The sequence below is a fragment of the Conger conger genome, chromosome 18 (assembly GCF_963514075.1).
Source record: "Conger conger chromosome 18, fConCon1.1, whole genome shotgun sequence".
NCBI classification, from domain to species: domain Eukaryota; kingdom Metazoa; phylum Chordata; class Actinopteri; order Anguilliformes; family Congridae; genus Conger; species Conger conger.
This window is the reverse complement of record NC_083777.1, coordinates 26,724,672-26,747,229: the sequence shown is the minus strand read 5'-3', so window position 1 is coordinate 26,747,229 and position 22,558 is coordinate 26,724,672. Positions and strand designations below refer to the sequence as shown.

The following is a 22,558-nucleotide window of genomic DNA, read 5'->3' as shown; positions in this document are numbered from 1 at the left end:
CTTGACATTATGCAGTACATGCATGTAAGCCATGAAAAAAGGTAATGCATTAATCTAAAACTAGCTCAAAGTTTCTTCTAAAATTTCCCTCGGGATGAATAAAGTATCTATCTATCTATCTATCAGACTTAGATTTTCTTTCTGAAAATCGAATCTTTCTGTGCATACTTCAAGCAGGATTGGTTATCTCCAGTTCCTTTCGCAACTGTTAACCAGGTCAGGGCTTTGGGATTTTTAACCACAACCCTGTCCTCTGCTTTGCGTCAACCTGTCAACCTTTTACAGCAAAGCAAAAGCATCATCAAAGAAATGCCTCCAAATTAACTGCACTGTACACACAGCCTGGTAATTACAGAAACATTGTCCATCTCCTCCTGTGTGTTACCACCCCCATTTATTTCTAAAATAAGGCTTTGGTTTGCATAAAATACATAGTATAAATAGATAAAAGTACATTTACTTATAACATTTTATAACTTTCACTTAAAACACTCACAAGTCAGGCTAACCTAATTATTTATCAATTTAAATTCATTTATGCACACGTATTCAGTTTCACGGTTTGCTGTAAGGAGTTGCAGGTATCTTGAATAAAGAGGTTTACCTAAAGTTCACCTGACCCTAGGAACCTGAAGTGACAACCAATCTTTAGCATGTCCTATGGATACCATTTCTTCAAAGTTCTTGTTCTTAACCCCAATAATAGTAGCCTACCTGATAATAATATCAGTGTCGTCGTCTCCCCATCCACCCCCATTCCCTAGGCGCCGATTACCAGGTTCCTCATCAATGATTCTTAACGATGATCAATTATTGATTTGTCGCAGCTGAAAAGTAAGTCAAACAAAACTGCAAGTCTCATCTTACCATGGTAATATCCGCACAGGGATATGTACTGTAATCTAGCTGTTTCATTACCATCTATTTAATATATCCTAATAACAATACGGTTCAATAGAGAGTCGCAGATAGTAACGATATGAAATGGTCGTGTAATCAGACCTGAACGACGGACGCTAGGAACACTGAAGACGCGGGACGACAGAAAACAATGACCATTGGAAGTGAATGAGCATTCACCCAAACGCCATAACGAAGCCTATTAAACTTCACAGAGCAAGGGAAATGGTAAGAACTGAAAAACAAACGACGCATAGGAGAGCTACTGTCAATGCATAGTAGTCGTTATTTAGGATTACGGAAATGCCTTTTTTTTAGTCGCTTGAATGAAATAACCTAGTCTATGTTTAAATAAGCTACTTAAAACTGAAAGTTTATCTTTTGATTTGATGTTATTGATAACATGGTAACTAGCTATACATTGAAGCGCTTTTCAAAATGAACAGAGCCACTGAAGTATTGGCTCTATAAGGATAAAACTGTTTGGAAGAAGGCGTGAAAAACAAAATCTAGTGAATATTCCAACGATAAGTTCTATAAACTATGTTTAATGTGTGTTAAACCATTGTGTTTTGTTTACAATTGAAATGGCATTTTGCTCTTACATCAAAAGAAGTGACCGTTCGTTTTAAAGTAACAAGACGCAGCCTAAACTTCCGCGGCCAGTCTATATTTGTTGATGAAAGTCGGCGGAGCATTCGGCCGCCTGAGCTGAACCGATGCAGTTCAGTCCCTAAGAGATTTTTGTTCACATTTTCCAAAGGGGAAATGTACCGAGACCTGTCTGATTGTGATAAATGCCGCGAGGCACAATGCAGGCCTGTCAAATGCTGTAAAAGGTGGTCATTAGCTCTGGCGGTGTCAATATTGCGAATTAAGTGAAGCAGAACAGGGGTGCTCCTTGAATTAGAAGGCATTGTTATAAAGAGAAATTCTCGACGACACTTTACTGAAACTCACTGACTCAAAAGACTGTATTCGGTGATCTAGATAAGCAACTGTATATGTTGTTAAGAGGTTTCTGACCTATTTTGCGCCCCTCCGTTGGTCTAAAGATAGATCAGCCATTCAGCAAGGCCTCTGATCCCATGTAAAGTTGATAAGGTTATGTTATGCTTTGAAATGCATTGCTCTGGAAGGAAGTAGTTAACCTAATTGTGAATGCAAGAATATTACACAAGTTCTGTTTTTATATGGAAAGCTAGATCAGATTTTAGACAGTTCTATTCCTGATTATCACATTAATTATATTAAAAAAAGTCCCAAAAAAAATTAAAATGCCTTTTTTTGATATCATTTGATAGGAACTCATGTTTATTTAGCACCCATGGTCAAATAAGCCAGTGAAAAAAAATAAAAATAAATTCATGATGAAAAATGTCTTTTACTTGATTTTTGGAAAAATACATAAGACTATATTCTTATGTCCAAAATGTGAAAAAAGTCCCAAAAAAAATAAAAATGCCTTTTTTTGATATAATCTGGTAGGAAATCATGTTCATATAGCACCCATGGTGAAATAAGTGGGTGAAAGACATTTTCAAGACATTGATGATGAAAAATGTATTTTACTTGATTTTTGGAAAAATACATAAGACAATTGTCATATGTCCAAAATGTGAAAAAAGTCCCAAAACAATTAAAATTCCTTTTTTTGATATCCTTTTTTTGTAAATCATGTTTATATAGCACCCGTGGTGAAATAAGCACGTGAAAAACATTTTCAAGACATTTATGATGAAAAATGTCTTTTACTTGATTTTTGGAAAAATACATAAGACTATATTCTTATGTCCAAAATGTGAAAAAAGTCCCAAAAAAAATAAAAATGCCTTTTTTTGATATTATTTGATAGGAATTCTTGTTTATATAGCACCCGTGGTGAAATAAGCAGGTGAAAAACATTTTCAAGACATTGTTGATGAAAAAAGTATTTTACTTGACTTTTGCAAAAATATATAAGACTATATTCTTATGTCCAAAATGTGAAATAAGTTCCAAAAAAATTAAAATGCCTTTTTTTGATATCATTTGATAGGAAATCATGTTTATATAGCACCCGTGGTGAAAAATGTGAAAAAAGTCCCAAAAAAATTAAAATGCCTTTTTTTGATATCATTAGATAGGAAATCATGTTTATATAGCACCCATGGTCAAATAAGCCAGTGAAAAAAAAAAAATCATGATGAAAAATGTCTTTTACTTCATTTTTGGAAAAATACACAAGACTATTGTCATATGTCCAAAATGTGAAAAAAGTCCCAAAAAAATTTAAATGCCTTTTTTTGATATCATTTGATAGGAAATCATGTTTATATAGCACCCGTGGTGAAATAAGCAGGTGAAAGACATTTTCAAGACATTGATGATGAAAAATGTATTTTACTAGATTTTTGGAAAAATACATAAGCCTATATTCTTATGTCCAAAATGTGAAAAAGTCCCAAAAAAAATAAAAATGCCTTTTTTTGATATAATCTGATAGGAAATCATGTTTATATAGCACCCATAGTCAAATAAGCCAGTGAAAAAAAAATTCATGATGAAAAATGTCTTTTACTTGATTTTTGGAAAAATACATAAGACTATATTCTTATGTCCAAAATGTGAAAAAAGTCCCAAAAAAATTAAAATGCATTTTTTTGATATCATTTTGATAGGAAAGCATGTTTATATGGCACCCATGGTGAAATAAGCAGGTGAAAAACATTTTCAAGACATTTATGATAAAAAAATTTCTTTTACTTCATTTTTGGAAAAGTACATAAGACTATTGTCATATGTCCAAAATGTGCAAAAAGTCCCAAAACATTTTTTATGTCTTTTTTTCATATAACTTGACAGGAAATCATGTTTATATAGCACCCGTGCTGAAATAAGCGGATGAAGGACATTTTCAAGACATTGATGATGAAAAATGTATTTTACTTGATTTTTGGAAAAATACATAAGACAATTGTCATATGTCCAAAATGTGAAAAAAGTCCCAAAACAATTAAAATTCCTTTTTTTGATATCCTTTTTTTGTAAATCATGTTTATGTAGCACCCGTGGTGAAATAAGCGGGTGAAAAACATTTTCAAGACATTGTTGATGAAAAAAGTATTTTACTTGACTTTTGGAAAAATATATAAGACTATATTCTTATGTGAAATAAGTCCCAAAAAAATTAAAATGCCTTTTTTTGATGTAATCTGATAGGAAATCATGTTTATATAGCACCCGTGGTAAAAAATGTGAAAAAAGTCCCAAAACAATTTAAATGCCTTTTTTGATATCATTTGGTAGGAAATCATGTTTATATAGCACCCATGGTAAGTGAAAATAAGTGAAACTATTTTAAAAAAAATTCATGATGAAAAATTTCTTTTACTTGATTTTTGGAAAAATACATAATTTCACTTGCTTATTCGCTCATATATATTTCTCTTAAAAAATCAAGTAAAATACTTTTTTCATCGTACAAAATTGTCATATTCTTCAAATTTTGGACATAAGACTATATTCAAACACATTTTTATTCATTTGTTTCACCATGGTTGTTCAAAAGACATTTTAAAGTATTTTTTAAGTATTTTTTTTTTCATTGTGCAAAGAAGTCAGTTTCTCCAAATAAATATTTTCAAACACATATTTATTAATGTATTTCACAACGGTTATGGAATGAACATGATGTCACATGACTGTGAGAGAAAAAAAAACTTTTGATATTCGTTTTTTTTTATTGTGCAAAGAAGTCATTTTCTCCTGATAAATATTTTCAAACACATATTTTTTTAATTTAATTTCACAATGGTTATGGAATAAACATGATGTCACATGTCTGTGAGAGAAAAAATAACTTTTGATATTCGTTTTTTTTTTCATTGTGCAAAGAAGTCAATTTCTCCAAATAAATATCTTCAAACACATATTTATTCCTGTTTTTCGACAATGGTTGTGGAATGAACATGGTCTGTCCTCCCACACATGATGTCAAATGACATATTTAGATTTACATTCTTTACTCTTTTTCACATTTTTGAAATAAGACTTTGGTCATATGTGCCATTTCTTGTCCAAAGAAATACATTTCTCCACATTGAAATACATTTTTATTCATTTTTTTATTTATTTACTATGGTTATTATAGGCTTTATTCTGACCCTACACACTTTCTGTAATTATTAAAGGAATTATTAAAGTAAACTCAAATAAATATTATGTAAATATCATCATGTCAACAAAGGAATTATAAGAAAATGTGTTTCAGGTATTAAATTATTTTATGAAAAATGTGTTTGACTGAAGAAATAGGACATTACATAGGATCCAGACATAACCCTATTTTTTACACCACCAGGATAGTAGCCATTTTTTTTTAGCATGTTTACACTTTTATGTTCTCCACAGAATGATTCGAAGAACGAACAGACTGGGAGAGATGCCTGGTGGAGAGAAAGTCTGAAAGTAGGCTGCTCCTAATCCTTTCCTCTTCCTCTCTCTTTCCCGATCTCACACTTCCAATTCCACAATGACATTCCAAACTGTTAAAAGTTAAAAGTTCCTTCTCGGAGCAAAAATTGGAAGCTAAGAACTCCCAAGCCTTCTTTTAATCACAAAAACATCAGCACATGCTTTGCAGAACTAACCTGTGGATCCCCCTCTCACCTTCTGGTTATATAGCACCTTTATCCAAAGCGCTGTACAATTGCTGCTTCTCATTCACCCATTCATACACACACTCACACACTGACGATGATTGGCTGCCATGCAAGGCGCCAACCAGCTCGTCAGGAGCATTTTGGGGTTAGGTGTCTTGCTCAGGGACACTTCGACACAGCCCGGGCGGGGGATCGAACCGGCAACCCTCCGACTGCCAGACGACTGCTCTTACTGCCTGAGCCATGTCGCCCCTGACGATGTTTGAAGGAGTAGGGACATTCCATTTCCCTAATTCACATTTTCCCGGCCTTCGTTTCTCTTTCTTGTCACTTTTCCTAGCCTCTCCCAGACGGGTGGAGCTCGGAGTAGCAAACAGAGCTAGAAAAAGAAAAAAAGACGAGAAAAATAAGCAATATGAATGAGCCCCACAGTTTATATCATTGAACCCACTGCTACACATCAACAACCAGGCTAATCCTCGCCTTTGCAGGACTCTCCCAACCCAGGTTGCTACCACATCCGTGGCTTCCTGGAAGAGGCGGCACTGAACCCGGTTCGGCTGACGTATGGGTTCCAGGGAACAGGCAGGAACGTGCCCCTCCGGTGCGTCCGCAAGGGGGATCTGCTGCTGCCGGGAGCCTACAGCTACACTGACTCCACCCAGAAGGCCCTTCAAAGGCCGGCTTCCTGCTCCTTCAAGAACTGCCCCCGGCCCGAGAGCTTCACCATGGGTGTCCGAGACAAGGTCGGTTGGGACGATGCGTTTTGCGTAGGCTGGATGGTGCCAGTTTGGACATAGCCGTTGGGAGTTTCCATCTCTGTTATAGTGATAGGCGAATGGGACAGAGTCCCTGACAGTGTGTCACTGATTTTAACCGATCACGTTTTTGTGGAGGGTAGTCTTTTTGATGATTGGGCACTCACTCAAGGTCCACACAGTTTTGTGATCATGAAATGTCCCTTTCCGCGATCTTGCCTGCGAATCAAGCTTAGCAGTCGCCCATTATCAACAGCAATAATCCTTCAAGAAGGTGTACTGGAAATGTTGGAAGGCAACAAATGTAAGAAAATGTGTGTGCCCTCTAGATAAGAATTTCATTGAAGGGGCTTGGAAGCCAACCCTGATCTGATCTGAGAAGATTTGATTTGCACACATTCTTAATTTACTGTCAAATGAAACTTGTGCCATTCCATTATCAAGAAACATTACATTTTCAGATGTTTATTAACTGTGATGCTGACTCTCCAGATGTTGACATTCAGAATTCTGCAGGAGAGTGAGGACCCACCTGAAGCCCCCAAGACTACGCTGTCTAACAGTTGTTCAGATTATTAACTCCTCTGTTTCCGCACCAGGATGTAAACATCTCACCCTGGCACTATGACTTAATGGAGAAACCCATTCCCAAGTCACCCTGCAAGTAAGTAGTCACTGGAGTATCTGGAGCAGTTGAGTCACTGAGTCACTCTCTGCGTTTGAGCATTCAGTCTCCCTTCCCTTTCCTGTAACCCGTAAGAAATATTCTCTCGGAGGGTCAGTTTTAACCATGTGTTGGATCTCCTTTTCTCTGCCCAACCACTAACGGTTCTTTTGGCTCCTCCCTTTTTTTATATTTTCTATTTTTAATGTTCCTTCCTCCTTTTCTGTTCCCCCTCAACTTCTCAATTTGTCTTTTTTCTACTCTGCTTTCCTCAACTGTCTACCCCTCTTGTCTTGGGGCACGTTCCAATCACTTATTTTCCTCCTCTTTTGTCTTTTTCTTGCTCCTAACCTGGAAATCGAGGTTTGCCATCTTTAAGGACATTTCGACCCGTTAAATGTTCCTTCTAGGAGCCAGACGTAGAAGCTAAGAACTCCAGAACTTTCCTGTCTCATGAGGAAAGACGAGTGCATTCTTTGCAGAAGTAGTTTTTCCTAAAGCATGACATATAATGATCGACCTGTAGATCCACCTCTCCCCATCTGCCACGTCTGTAACTGACATGGCTTCGAACTGACGTTGGAAGGAGCGAGGACATTCCCATTGCCTAATTCACATTTTCTCAGCTTCCCCATCTTTACTCTTTTTTCTTTCATCTTTTCCCAGCCTCTCCCGATGGGTGGAGCTAGGGGCAAGAAAAGGAGAAAGCAAAAGGAAAAAAGTGGAGAAAAATAAGGGATTTGATCGAGCCCTTGTTCTTCCACATTCTTCTCCTCGCCTCTGAGTGCCCCCCCCTAATGGTGTTCCTCCTCTCCTTCTTCTTCTCTTCTTTCAGACATGTGATGTTCCGCTCAATGGTTCCCCGCCAGACCTTTCTCCCTGTGAGTACTTCTTGTCCGTCAACTTAGCTTCAGCATGAAACAGGATGAGAACACAACGAGCGATGAACTCAACATAGCTCAGTGCCTCCGGGAAAATACAGTCAGGGTTTTATTTTGGTCATCTTACAAAGAGGACCACCGGGGTCTCTTTGAAACAGTCGAACGTTAAGTGGGTGCCTCTGAGCCCGGGGAACATTAATTGTATCCATTGTGTATCGCGCATGAGGTGCTTTTAAACTTTCACGCGCTAATTACACGTTGCAGTCGCTTTACACAAGCACTATATTTATCTGTTCAGGAGGCATCACAGCAGGGCCTTAGAGAGTGGCACTTGTAGTGGCATCGAAGCCGTTCTTGTTGGTACACAGTGGAGACAGAATTCCCGCCATTCCTGAACGTGTTGGCCTCTGCACCCTGACGAGTCAGCCCACTGTGCTGACGTTAATGAGACCGTCTTCCTCTTCCGCCTCTTGTGCAGTCATCTAGAGGAGGGGTGTCAAACTCCAGTCCTGAAGGGCCTGCTGGTTTTCATTACATTACATTACATTACATTACATTACATTAAATTGTTGGCATTTGGCAGACGCTCTTATCCAGAGCGACGTACAGTTGATTAGACTAAGCAGGAGACAATCCTCCCCTGGAGCAATGCAGGGTTAAGGGCCTTGCTCAAGGGCCCAACGGCTGTGCGGATCTTATTGTGGCTACTCTGGGATTAGAACCACCGACCTTGCATGTCCCAATCATTTACCTTAACCGCTACGCTACAGGCCGCCTGTTTCAGCACGAGAGATACATTTCAAAGCCTTTCATTGGCTTAATGAGTCCACACACCTTGTTGTCAAGGCCTTAATTGGCTGCTGATTGAAAGGAAACCACAAACGCCTGTAGACACTGCGGCCCTCCAGGACTGGAGTCTGACACCCCTGATCGAGAGTAACTCTTCGCCCACGGTGATTGGCCGCTGATGATTGCAGAGGTGGGACAGGTCGACGTTGACCTATTGCTTGAGCCGGTGCCCTACTGGATGGTGACAGGGGGGTCTTTTTTAGGTTTTGTTTTTAAGGTCCTCTGGCAGTCATGCAGCACTGTAAAACTATTGTCAGCCGGCTCAACTTGATTCAGATCCATCACCGTAAAAAACAGGAATGGCACAGCTGCTGGCCTCTTGAAGATGCCAAAGCTAAGCAATGATGCGGCCTGTTGTTGCCCTGCTCTTTCTCCCCCATTCTCATTCTAATTTAATACGATGTCTCTACATCCCAGGGACAAGCTATGCCCTGGATTTTCTTGTCTTTTTTCTTTTCTTTTTTTTCTGAGCAGTCGCATACAACCAAAAACAAATATTTAATTTACTGTGAATTTATATCTCTGAATAATTTATGTCACTTCTCTGTTAACCCTTCCCCGCCAAACCATTACATTCATGCAATGTTGCTGCGGCATTGATTAAATGTTCCTACAAGGAGCCAGCATCCCTATGAAAGATTGCTACCCATTCAGGTGTCTCCAGGCCCGTTCCCTGCACCTCTTCCGAATTGTGCCTCTCTGAACACATTGCCCCGCCCAAATTCAAGTCCATTCGAGTGCAACCCACCCCGGCTAAGTTGCTACTCACCCATATTCCAGCCAATCACACTGCACCTCTAAATTTAAATCTATGCAAAGGTAAAGGCAAATGGGTTATTGGCACTGGACATACATAACATAATGGTGAGAACGGGCCATTCAGCCCAGTAATGCTCACATTTTCCTACAACTAAAGTGTACCTACTGCTTAGTTTGCCGAAAAGCTAAATGGTATCTAGTACCATATCAAACCTGGGCTTGAAAACCCCCCAGTGTTTCTGCCTCCACTAGGAGCACTACATGTCCTGGGCAAGCTATTCCACACAGTGACCATTCTGTGTGTGGGAAAGCACACCCTGATATCTGCGTGGAATTTAACCTTTGCCCATTGACATTCATTCAGGTGGTGCTCTTGTGGCCTTTCTCATGTTGTGGTCAGTCACTGTTATTAAAGTGACCGGTTTAAAGAGAAGCAGCTGAACCGATAACCTAGCGCGGCGCGGAGATACTCCGCCGATCGTGCCGCGTATTATTGGAAACAAAGCCACGAGACCCCTGCCCAGCACATTCTGTTAAGTCCTATAATTAACGGGAAAGGGCAATGGTCATGCCAGCACTTTGGAGCGGGGGGGAGAGGGGGGAGGGGGGCTAGGCGGACCTCGCCCCGAGAGAGAGGATCACACGTGCAGCAGGATGGCACAGGAAACAGGAAGTGGCCTGGCAGCGGTAGGGGGGGTGCGTGCCTGTGGACTGGGGGAGTGTGGGAGTACGTGCCTGACGGACTTCCCGCGAAATACACCTGAATTAACACCTCCTCCGGAGCTCAGCACTCACCCACTGCTGCCGGGAGTCTGAGGGGATCAAGTGATCCAGAGCCTGGAATCGAATGGCATGTAACGTTAGTAGCCAGCTTTGCATGGGCACTGTAATGGCATATGAGCATGTTTCTCTCCTGCCCTCTTTCTCTCCCTTTCTCTCTGTCTCTCTCCCTGTTGCACTCTTTGTCATAATAATCTTGAGTGTTACGATAAAGTTATTTTTCTTTCTCTCTCTTTCTCTCTCTCTCTCTCTCTCTTTTCTAGAAAGGAAATTGAGGTGAGAAACTTGTGTGCACCATTCCGGGCAGAATACCCACAAAACCCAGCACCGGGGGGGGGGGGGGTGTTTGTGGGAGGGGAGAGGAAGGTGACTAAAGGAGGCTGGAGAAAAACATAGTGTGTTATTGCCAAAGAGAAAGCAAAAATAATACTCAGAATTTATCAGCATGTATCACAACCATCAGCAATGTGTAGCAGCTCTCTGCCAGCCATTTTGTTTCCAAAATCAGAATGTTTCCTAAGTATCAATCTCTATGTGAAGGCACTTTAGTCTGGGCTCAGCAAAGGGCCCAGGCCTGGTGGGTTTGTAGGTTCAATTCCCATGTAGGGCAATGCCACCGTACTCTTAACCCGAAGAGCTCTGTCAAATATCCAGATGGATACATTGATAATGTGCATAAACGTAAACCATGCCAGCTCAGTCGGTGTCTGTTCAGCGAGGGATTAACATAATGGACGGTATGTGACGGAGATAGTGATCTGACATCACCGGGGTGAAACTCAGAGCGAGGTGGACTGAGTCAACGTGGCCTTTTCAGAAACGGGAGGCATCGCCAGTCCCCAGACGGTGGGAGGAAGGCCTGCCACTCAAAGCTGCTGGGTTCTGATTCGTAACGTTACATTACATTACATTACATTACATTACATTACGTGCCATTTAGCAGACGCTCTTATCCAGAGCGACGTACAACAAAGTGCAAATCAATCACAAGAACAAGTGCAAAAGTAGACCTGAGAGGACAGTACAGTTCCGAGTCCGAGTGTAAACATACAGAAATTCAGAACCCTTGAAGAGTACAATCAGCTTTCAAACTAGCATACCACTGTTGGCAGCTAGAATACAACAACAGTCAATAAAACAACAATACCTATACAAGTAACGATATCTATACATAAGTGCCATTACGGTCTAAGGCTAATCACAGTGATTGTGAGTTGGGGAGGGAAAGGTGTAGCCTGAAGAGATGGGTCTTCAGTCTGCGCTTGAAGGAGGTCAGAGACTCTGCCGTTCTGACATTCACTGGGAGGTCATTCCACCACCGTGGGACCAGGACAGACAGCAGTCGTGAGCGTGAAGTGCAGGTGTGGCGAGGGGGAGGCGCCAGAGGGCACGAAGTGGCAGAACGGAGGAGTCTTGTTGGTGTATAGGTATAGGTAACGTTAGCCGTGTCAATCCTTCTACAGGTGCCTCCGCGCTCGACTGAAATTAAAGTTGCTTCTCGCTGCTCTTCGCCATTTTAAGCTGGATAACGTATGCAGTCTATACGTGAGTCAAGCTGATGACTGGCTCAGTGCATTCGAAAATGAATCCTGTGCGAGAGCGAGACAGAGACAGAGAGAGAGAGACTCCAAGAACTCCTTAAACAAGATAAAAACCAGAAGAAGAAAAAATGTCACTCAGAATAATACTCGCATAGAGACAAAGGGACTGAGGAACGTTCACAGAACCACTTAATCTCAGTAGGCTTAGAGGGGTCTGTCAGTGTAGATAAGTGGGGCATCCAAGCTGCACTTGAAGCAGATGAACTCTGTGTGTTTAAGAGTATACTGTATTTCTGCCTAATTCCTGCACAGAACTCACAGCAGGTGGACAGTGTGGGCTGTGTTTCCTGAAAGCTACCGGGTGTGGGTGCAGCAAACTATTCCAGGAGTAACCCACAAACCACTTCCCCCATACCTCTCTGATGAAGTCATGTGGCTGATTACCCCCCCCCCCCCCCCCCCTTAATTCCCATCCCACTCCCCTCAACTCTTTGGCAGGTTGCTTATTTCCATGGCAACCATGCGAGAAAACAAGGGATACTTAAAAAAAAAAATTGAAATCATCGGGACGAGTGCGGTAGCCAAAGACATGCAGGTTAGGGACTACAGAGGAAAATTCGCTCATTAGCCAACTCTGGCTCATTTACATTGATGTGGAAACCGAAAATGTTGATTAATGTGAACTCCCTTTGTAAATAAAAAAAAGAAGTAGACTGAGATGTCTCTCAGTGTCCCTCAGTGCCAAAAGCCCCGCTGGTCTCTGGGCTGTGCTGGAGAGATAACAGGTCTGATGTCAAATCCGCCCAGAGCAGCCCTGTTAATATGGCCCGTGCATGTGATGTGCGGGGCTGCTTAGGGAAGTCACCGCTGCAGTAAACGGGGGAAGGTTGCCGCATCCGAGCGTTCGCTGTTTATTGATGCCATCTGTCAATGGCCGCCCTCTGCTTCCTGCCGCTCCTCCAGCACTAATGGCGTTCCAGAGCTGAGGTCACATCCTGTTTTCCACGGGAGATCAAGGTCCCGGGGCGAGAGGCATTTCCACTCTCTCACTGGGGTCAGCCGAGGGCACGGCGCCCCCGCCCATACGTCGGGCCGAGAACCACGTCTTTCCTTTTTTACCGTCTGCGGTTGTGTGGGAGGGGCGCTGTGGCACAGACCCAGGCTGCAGTGGTCCCACGATGCAACCTGGCAACAACAGGTTTGGTTTTGTAAATAGACAGGCTTATACCTGAATGTCACAATTTACTTTTCAAGCTTAAATCTGAAATAAAAATAAAATTATAGTTGTTGTGCAAAAAGAAAAAGGTACAAATATTTCGGAAGCAGACAAACTTGAGCTCTCCTCTGCAGCATGTGATGTCACTGCGGGCTTTTTTCACACCGCAGAGGACAAGTTAAGATCAAATAAACATCAGTCTGACGTAGACACCGCATGTGTAGATCAGCAGGTGAACCACAAGTACCTGATCGACTAGCAAGGGTACTGCTGCGCAGTGAAACAGCATCACCCAGGCCAGGTGAAACCCTCCCTCCCTGGTGACAGCTCTACTTCACCCAGTGCGGTTCCTGGCCACAGTCGGCCCCGGCGTGGCCTGGATTTGACATCGGACCCTGGGGCTCATCCGTGCACTGGAACCCGCCGTACTGACAAGCTTCTTCAGCAACTGATAATGTCTTTGCCCTGTCATTTCCTGTTTCTCTCCCCAGAGAGAAGGACCGGCACCGGGCCAATACGAGGTAAAGGAACGACGCACCAGCGCCGTGACTTCCTCCTTCAGGTCTACGGTGCCCCGCCTACACAGCGTGCGCTCCGTGAGTAAAGCGGAGACCGGGGGGGGGGCGCCTGTAGCGTAGCGGTTAAGGTGCAGGACTGGGACACGCAAGGTCGGCGGTTCTAATCCCGGTGTAGCCACAATAAGATCCGCACAGCCGTCGTTGGGCCCTTGAGCAAGGCCCCTTAACCCTGCACTGCTCCAGGGGAGGATTGTCTCCTGCTTGGTCTAATCAACTGTACGTCGCTCTGGATAAGAGCGTCTGCCACTAATGTGATGTAATGCAGCGAGCGCGGTGTTTCTACGCCCTCGCCGTCTCGACTGGCAGGCTGTGCGGGGGGTCGGCTGCCGGCGTCAGGGCTGTCAGTGAAGCCACAGGCGATGATGCACAAAGGATATTCAGTTCATCATTAAATTTAATCATTTCCGAGTTTTCCCCCTAGCACACAGAGATGGATGTTTCTATTTCCCAAGAAATGCTTGGATGTAAAAAAATAGGGGCACCCTCGTTTGGAAACTGCTCAAACGTTTATCATTGGTACATCCACCATGGTATGCAACTGACTCTGTGTCTTCTTCCTTGTGCATGTGACTGCCATTAATGTAATGTAATGGAGACTAATCGACCAATCAGATCCATCATATCGCACTGGATGTGGTCTATCTTGGCAGGCGTGATCCAAGGCTTTGATAGTCAGTGATATAATTTACAGCCCTTGATAGATACTTTTGCCGTTAGAGAAGTTAGAGCCGTTGGCCTATTTCTAACCGGGGATTCAGGCTTCCGCGGCTGTTTTAAAATAGAAGTCAAGCTGAAACAGCAGCTGCATGTTATGAGTCATATTTCAGGTCAAAGCCTTCAGTCTGGGCTCTAACCAAGATCGCTCACATAAATCACATATTCTGCAATACGCTGTAAATATGTGGACTTATAGGTAGAAAATATTATCTACACATACTGTAAGTACATAATAAGTTGTGTATACATTTAATAATAATAATGATAATAAAATGTATTTCAATATATGTATTGCAGTATACTCTATTTGTATAAGGTAAAGTCTTTATTAGGTAGACCTATACACCATTCTGTTCATAAAAATATTTAATCAGCCGATCATGGGACAGCAACTAAATGCATATAAGCATGCAGACGTGATCAAGAGGTTCAGACCAACTGTGATCTATGTGACTTTGACCATGGAATGATTGTTGGTGCCAGACAGGGAGGCTTGAGTATCTCAGAAATTGCTGATCTCCTGGGATTTCCATACACAACAGTCTCTAGACTTTGCAGAGAATGGTGTGAAAAACAAAAAAAAACATCCAGTCAGCAGCTGTTCCATGGGCAATGAGAGAGGTCAGAGGAGAAGGGCCGGAGTAGTCCGGACAACTGAGTTGCTTTGGATAAAAGCATCAGCGAACTGTACACGGCTGCTGTGTGTTTACCTATGTCTCAACTCTGCTTCCAACTTCAGTTGGAAATTAGATTAATACTGTGAATGTGTTCATGCTCTCTCTCACCTGTGTCTGGACTGTGTTAACCTGGGCCCTGACCTGTGTGTAACGCGTCGTCTGTGTTCTGGCAGAGGACACCTGGCCCTGGGACGTATGAGAGATTCAGGTGGAGGGGCCCACGGCCTGGAACAGAGGGCAGCGCGGATCGCGCGTACAGCCTTTTCTTCCGCAACGTCTGAGAGACACATCGTAAGAAGAAGAGGAGACTTCTTCGGTGGAAAAATGCACAATGCAATTCATCCTCTGCTTTGTTTCCTCACGATACTCAAACATATGTTCGCCTACTGATTGTGAGCTCAAACGCACCCTCACACGGTCACTCGCTCAACTATGGTGCTGAGAAAGTTTTTGTATTTTAAGTGAAATAATTAACAATCAACACACAAACCCTACACATACCCAAACACGTGCATCCATGTACCCACACATACCCATACACGTACCCACGTTACTTGCACAGACATGCATGAATACAGATGTGTAAAAACACACACACACACGCACGAACACGCGCGCACACACACACACACACACACACACACACACACACAAACTTCTGCAAACCTCCAACCAGTCTCTAACCTTTGCAGTCAGTTAATGTTGCCACAACCTCACAACTTTTAAAATATAGCCTTAAACAAAGCAGTCTCGCTCACTCCGCTTTCTAACTATATCATCTTGCGCTCTTCCCACAGCTCTCCTGCAGACTGTTAGACCCCATTATTGTCATTGTCATAAACCAATGAAAGAGAACGCCCCTCCTTCACGTATCTGAGTCTCAGGCATAATGCCTCCGGCCGTGGGCTCCGCGATAATGTAGTCAGCAAACACAATCGCGCATTAGGACATCAAAAGGCTGTTTGATCGCGGCAGGGCTACACACGCGTATTCGACGGGGAAAGCAAGCCGAAGCCATGAACCATACAAGACAGAGGTTAAAGAGCTACACTGACTAATGCTGCACCAGGGGGGGGGGGGATTACGTGTGATGTTTCAGCGGTAGATGGTGCTTACACTGCTTATCACGGACCCATTGAGGCCTAAAATAATTGCGTTTGCACCGAGGGGTGAATGTATGGCCGCACAATGATTAATTGAGTGGCTCCCCGGAGTTTGTTGTTGCGTCGCCGTAGCTTGGCTACTCCGGGAATTACGGCACGCTCACATACCGCACCTGTCTGCCACGTCTTATACCGCACCTGTTTTTCCCTACCTTTGTACTCGCTGTCGAAGAACGGACGCGTTGAACAATGCGTATTGTGTGTCTCGCCATACGTCTGTTTCTGTGCTTGCAGATTAGTTTTTATGTGGCTATGCAATCATGTTTTCTGCGAGTGGCTTTGTGAACGGCTTAGCATTTCTGATTAATAATCTTGTTTGTGTGTGTGCAATAAGAAAATGAGCTGACGATAATGGAAAATACCATAAAAGGATATATGGTTAATTATGGCCATGTGACTCTTGTCCTTGCTCTGAAATGAGACGGGTCGTGGTGGGGTGGGGGTGTGCGGGGGGGGGGCATATCTGGACATGTATGTTCGCTGCATGTAGTATGTGTACGTGCGTATGGGCACAGACATGCTGGCCTGATCAGCCTGGCTTCTCCCTCTGGAAACCAGAGCCATGCTGACATACCTCTCGCGCAGACACACTCACACACACACACACACACACACACACACACACACGCATACACACACACACACACACACACACACACACTCACTCAGACACACACACACACACACACGCATACACACACACACACGCACACACACACAAGCACACGCGCACACACACAGCTATAAACAGCCAGGCTGAGCAGACACGTCATGGCCGCCTGCCCCCCCCCCACCCCGACCCATCAGTGATGTACCACAGCCATGACCCTGCAGCCTAGTGGCTAAGGTGCATGACTGGGACCCGGAAGGTTGGTGGATCAAGCCCCAGTGTAGCCACGATAAGATCCATGCAGCTGTTGGGTCCAAGAGCAAGGCCCTTAACCCTGCATAGCTCCGGGGGGGGGGGGAGATTTTCCCTTGCTTCGTCTAATCAACTGCAAGTCACTTTGGAGAAAAGCGTCAGATAAATAACTGTAATGTAATGAAATCAGCCATCAGCACTACCGCTGTCAGGGGGGAGACTCATATCCCAGAGTTCCTCTCTGGGCGTGCTGTGTCACAGACTGTGATTATCCAGATATGAGACCTGTTAATAACTTCTGGACCTCAGAGAAGGAATGTAATAACCTGGAGGCAGAGGAAAGCAATCTGACACTATGACAATGCGCCACAGCTGATGAAACACAGATATCAGTCTATATTTATTAACTTTTGTACATTATTTATTTATATATTTTTGGGGGAGTATACTTTTTTTTCTTCACTTTCTAAGTGAACTTCAGTCTGCCAAGACCCACAAGAAAAGCAAAAACAGCAGCACCCCCGGGGGGGGGAGAACAATACAGTGAGCTCACTGTCGTGCCTGGAAGTGTAACTTTCTAGAAGCCTGCGCTTCAGAGCCCCAGAGTGACGCACTGCCAGACAAATATCACCTCGGCGTTGAAAAGCATTAAGAGGAGTAACTGCCAAGCCCCCCCACCCCCCACCCTCCGCCCCCTACCCAAACAGGTGACATCATCTCTGTATCATTCCGCCTCTGTCGCCCTTAGTAACGCCGTTGTCAGGGTGCAGAGGATTGACCTGCGTTGACCTCCCTCGGCGGTCATCTCCACCGCGACTGCGGGAGGAACTCAGCCGGGCTGACCCCGGCTTTAGATTTCATGGGCTGGGTGGTCTTCGCTTATTTGCACAGGTTTGCGAGCCCGCTATTCTGGTGCCGCGGAGACGGGAAGAGCCAGGAGCGGCGCGGCGTGGAATGTCTCCCCGTCGGGAGCGATTCGGGAAAAGCGGAGAGTGTGCGAGAATCCGTAATGGGAGATCTGACATTTGTGGGCGGCTTATTTGCATTCAGACTGACGGATGACCGATCTGAGCAAGGTGGGATAATGTTAAGTGTCTGTCTGTGAAAGTGAGGAGGGGGGTGGGGGGCAGGCCTTGCACTATGCTAGCTCCTGGATGAGCGTGTGTGTGTGCGTGTGTGTGTGCGCGCGTGCATGTACGTGTGAGTTAGGTTGGTGTACGTGCGTGTCTACACGCACTCTGTGCTTGTGTGTGTGTGCATGCATTTCAACGTGTGCATTCATTATGTGTCTGGACTATTTTGTGCATGTTAGTGGCTGCGACTGCACGTATTTGTACGTACGGGTTTGCGTGTGTACTGTATGTATGCATACGAGTCTACTGCATGTGTGAGTGAGTAGATGAGTCTGTGTGCTTCGCTGATCCCGCTGAGACCACATTTAGACAGGGAGCGCGCTAACCGTCTCTCCCCCCCCTCCCCGCCCAGCTGATCCAGGGTCAGCGCAAGTTCACACCGGTGAAGACACAGTGCGCCATCCAAGCCTGAGACAGCTGGCATGAGGCGGCTAGAGAGGACAGGGTTCTGTCATATAGGAGGACCAATGGGAGGGGAGACTCGTTGTGACATCATAATCGTTACATGCGGCATGTCCCAGATAGACAGCAGACCGTCGGCATTGGTCGACGATCTGCTCGGGGTCCCTGCATATTTCTGTTGCCAAGTGGACATTGTGACGTGTCACATTGTGATTGCCGTGGACCAGTAATCAGGCACTGGAAGCACAGCTATACAGAGTGTTGCTTGTGTCGAAACAGCTGCAGGCTGAAGTATTAATTTAATGTTCCGTTATGGAGAAAGAGTTGCCAGCACATACTGGATACACTCTAAGACTTTACCTGCAAACAGACGAAATTATATTGTCACAAACGGCTTTTCTTTTTAGGCAACAGTAGGGAAGTTCTGATCGTGTACTTTAAAAGTTAGCAATCAAAATGTCACGATATGTCAGTTATGTCACGATAACGTGACAGAGATATGCAAACCGCAGCCCTGGACCATTGCCATGCAACCATACGTGTCGCAGGTCACGGTTCCCAGAGACACCTCGGGTTTTAACGCTTTAAGTGGGGAGGCTACCTGATCGCGGACGGGAGCCCAGTTTGCGCTCCTCTCAGCCTGGACGGCTATTCAGATCTCAGGTCCACATGATACCGCGCTGAAGACCGCTGAAAATGGATGCCTTGCGGGGGGAGCATCTATGTTTCTGGGCATGACCTTTTCGCAGCGGAGTTAAATTTATCACCCGCGTGGGTGGGTGTCGTAGTCGCTGTGCCAGTTGATATAGTGCTGTGGCTGACACGTGGATGTTGACAGCGTTACTTTGTTAACGATGCAACGGGGACAGGGGATTAAAGTGCAGAGAGAGAAAGAGAGAGGGTGAGAGGGAGAGACAGAGAGAGAGGGATCGAGAGAGAGTGAGAGTGAGAGGGCGGGTGAGGAAAGGGAGAGAGACAAAAGGGTTGGACAGAGAGAGAGACAGACAGAGACAGAGAGGGAGATAGAGAGAGAGAGCGAGAGAGAAAGTGAGAAAGCGGGAAGATGATATTATTTACACTGCGAATACAGCTTTGGGGTTTTGCAGCGAATGGGAAATTGTGATTTATTCTTCAGCCGAGATGTTGTCTAGCGCATTTTCAGAACTGCGAATCAATGCCCCATCCTGCTAAAGCCTCACTCAGGCACAGGGGCAGGATAGCCGCACCTTAGTAACAGGGTTATGCTCAGCTGCATCACCCAGACCTGTCCACCAGGAAGGCCCGCTGTCCCAAGGCCTGTGTACAGAGAGGATACAGGGGCCACCGGAAGCTCACCTTCCACAACTGCACAAACATCACAGTGCAACCACTCAAATATTGAAATAAGACAATGACCATCACAGACATCTATCGAAGCTTTACCGATCATACACAACCAAAGCTTCCGCATCATCGGTGTCATTGATTCCTTAACTGCCGTGATCCAACGTCCCAAATTAAGGGCCTAGACTTGGCTGCACCTTATCTGTTCTGTCACTGTAGTCCAATGGGTGCACTCACTCACCGTGGTCAGATCACTCATCGTTCTTTCATAACCGGCAGGAGCAAAGCCGTGGTGTTCTCAGAGACCTAAGGGATGGCAGGCAGAGCAGCTGAGCGACCCAGTCTAGACCCAGTTAATTTAATCACAAACACAAGCTTCAATGGCTTTAAGTCCTTCCTCATATCCTCTTCCCCTCAGCCTAGCTGATTTTCTATTTCCGTTTTTACTGATTGCACTCCATCCTCCGATTGTGGCAAATAGACCATCCTACGGCTCTGTCCGATCGCAGAGTGGAATCCCACCCAGCGGACATGAAACGCGCAGAAAAATCAATACGATACAATGAAATTCAATACGATACAATATGGCTTCATTTGAACCCCAAGTGGGCTAATTCAATTTGGGCCGAGCAAGAACAAATTTGACATCTTACTAGATCAATTTCACCGTCGAATGTACTGTATATACCCATTTATATACGCAAGGATATATAACTGTCACTTTAAACAGATCATCTCACTCGATTCGGGTTGGGAGGTATACGGTACTGTAAGTGCTACACGCTGGACTGACAGCATTGCCTTGGGCTGATATTCTGTAATGTTGATAAGAGGCGGGCTGTTGTTGTTGACTACTCGGATTTCTGTGGGAACAAAGGAGGCTTTCCTCCATTTTGTTTGCCGCCGGGGCATTGAAAATATTGTGGTGAAGGAAGCGTTTCCACCTCAGGGCGTGTGGTCATGAGTACTCCTACTCAAAGCTGACATTTATCTGAGGTGAGCTGGCATACAGGTAAGCCACAAACACTGCCCTGCTGAAAAAAAAAAAATCTGCTCAAGCTCGGTTTTGAAACAGCTGGTTCAGACCGGCTCTCAGCTCGACATGGTTTAGCCGTTTGATCAGTTTCGACCAGCTCCCTGCTCAACATAGTTTTTTTTTGTCAAGCTGTGTTTTGAAACAGCAGGTAGCCGGTCATTTCAAGCTGGTCATCGCTGGACTTTACAAGCAGCAGTGACTATCGGCAACAGTGACTATCAGCGTTCCCTATATTACTGTAACACAGGATTGATTGATCGATGCATCTCTATGCCAAGCAGGTGCAACCACAGTGACCTACACGTCTAACATTATACATTACCACATGTAGCGCATACACTCAAATGCGGCCGTCCCCATTACCGATCTGGCTGTGTTCTCTGGCCTCTGACATTTCAGCTTCCCTTAAAGAGCACAGGATGTATGCACTGTGCCTTTCAAAGCCCCACTGGCCGTTGATTACCTGGAGAAATGGATTCTGCTTTCTCCATAACTACAGCAGAAACGGCACAACGGTGCAGCGCATGGTGAAATGGGCAGAGTCCCCAGAGCACAGCCCCCCTGAGATCTGCTTTCTGCACCGTGTGTATGCAGCCATGTAGCAAGACATCAATTGTTGAGGAAGTGTAAAATAGCATAACTGTAAGACAGAAGCGGTAGTGAAGCATGGGTTTCTTGGGCTGTGAGCTTCATCTGTGATTTCCGACGGCAGATTTGCACCACAGGACTAGAATCAGGCCAGCCAGAGGACATGTGGGTGTGTGTGTATTTATATGAGTGTGTGTGTGTGTGTGAGTGCAGTGTGTGCACTGTGTGTGTGTGTGTGTGTTTGTGTGCATGACTGTGTGTGTGTGTGTGTGTGTGTGTGTGTGTGAGAGAGAGAGAGTGTGTTTGTGTGCACTGTGTGTGTGTGCATGACTGTGTGTATGCACCGTGTGTGTGTGTGCAGGACTGTGTGTGTATGTACCGTGTGTGCGTGTGTGTGTGTTTGTGTGTAGGACTGTGTGTGTGTGTGTGTGTGTTTGTGTGCATGACTGTGTGTGTGTGTGTGTGTGTGTGTGTGTGTGTGTGTGTGTGTGCAGGACTGTGTGTGTGTGTTTGTGTGCAGGACTGTGTGTGTGTGTGTGTGTGTGTGTTTGTGTGCAGGACTGTGTGTGTGTGTGTGTGTGTGCAGAACTGTGTGTGTGTGTGTGTGTGTGTTTGTGTGCAGGACTGTGTGTGTATGTGTGTGTTTGTGTGCAGGACTGTGTGTGTGTGTGTGTTTGTGTGCAGGACTGTGTGTGTGTGTGTGTGTGTGTGTGTTTGTGTGCAGGACTGTGTGTGTGTGTGTGTGTGTGGGCCCTGCATTGAGTAGGGCTGCTCCACCCTGGGATTTGACATACTTTGATTTATCTGAATGTTCAGTCAGAACCAACTGCGCTCCCAATTATACTGCAAGTGAGAGGAAGGAGGAAGGGTGGAAAACGCATCGATGGAGTCAAAGGTCGAGCTAGAATCAGAGGAGCTTCATCGGCGCAGAAGACTGAATCAGGGGGACTCAATTAGTTTTAGCACAAGGGACCACTGGGGGCAATTGACGTTTCTGGGACCAAGATAAATCGGATTACACAGCAGTGACGAGTTCAATGAAACAATGCATTCATTTATTTATAGTGGTTTTCTTGTCAGTGATTCTG

The 22,558-nt window shown here is 44.6% G+C and overlaps 1 protein-coding gene across 1 annotated transcript; it reads left to right on the top strand.

Annotated features, from left to right (window-relative positions):
* Window positions 1-882: 882 nt before the first annotated feature.
* stpg4 (sperm-tail PG-rich repeat containing 4) lies at window positions 883-16,021 on the top strand. The gene is made up of 7 exons (XM_061228816.1): window positions 883-1,128; window positions 5,293-5,349; window positions 6,035-6,289; window positions 6,901-6,965; window positions 7,801-7,846; window positions 13,483-13,587; window positions 15,137-16,021. Exons 1-7 carry the CDS (start codon window positions 1,069-1,071, stop codon window positions 15,242-15,244), a joined length of 696 nt encoding a protein of 231 aa, XP_061084800.1. The 5' UTR covers window positions 883-1,068; the 3' UTR covers window positions 15,245-16,021.
* The last annotated feature ends 6,537 nt before the right edge of the window (window positions 16,022-22,558 follow it).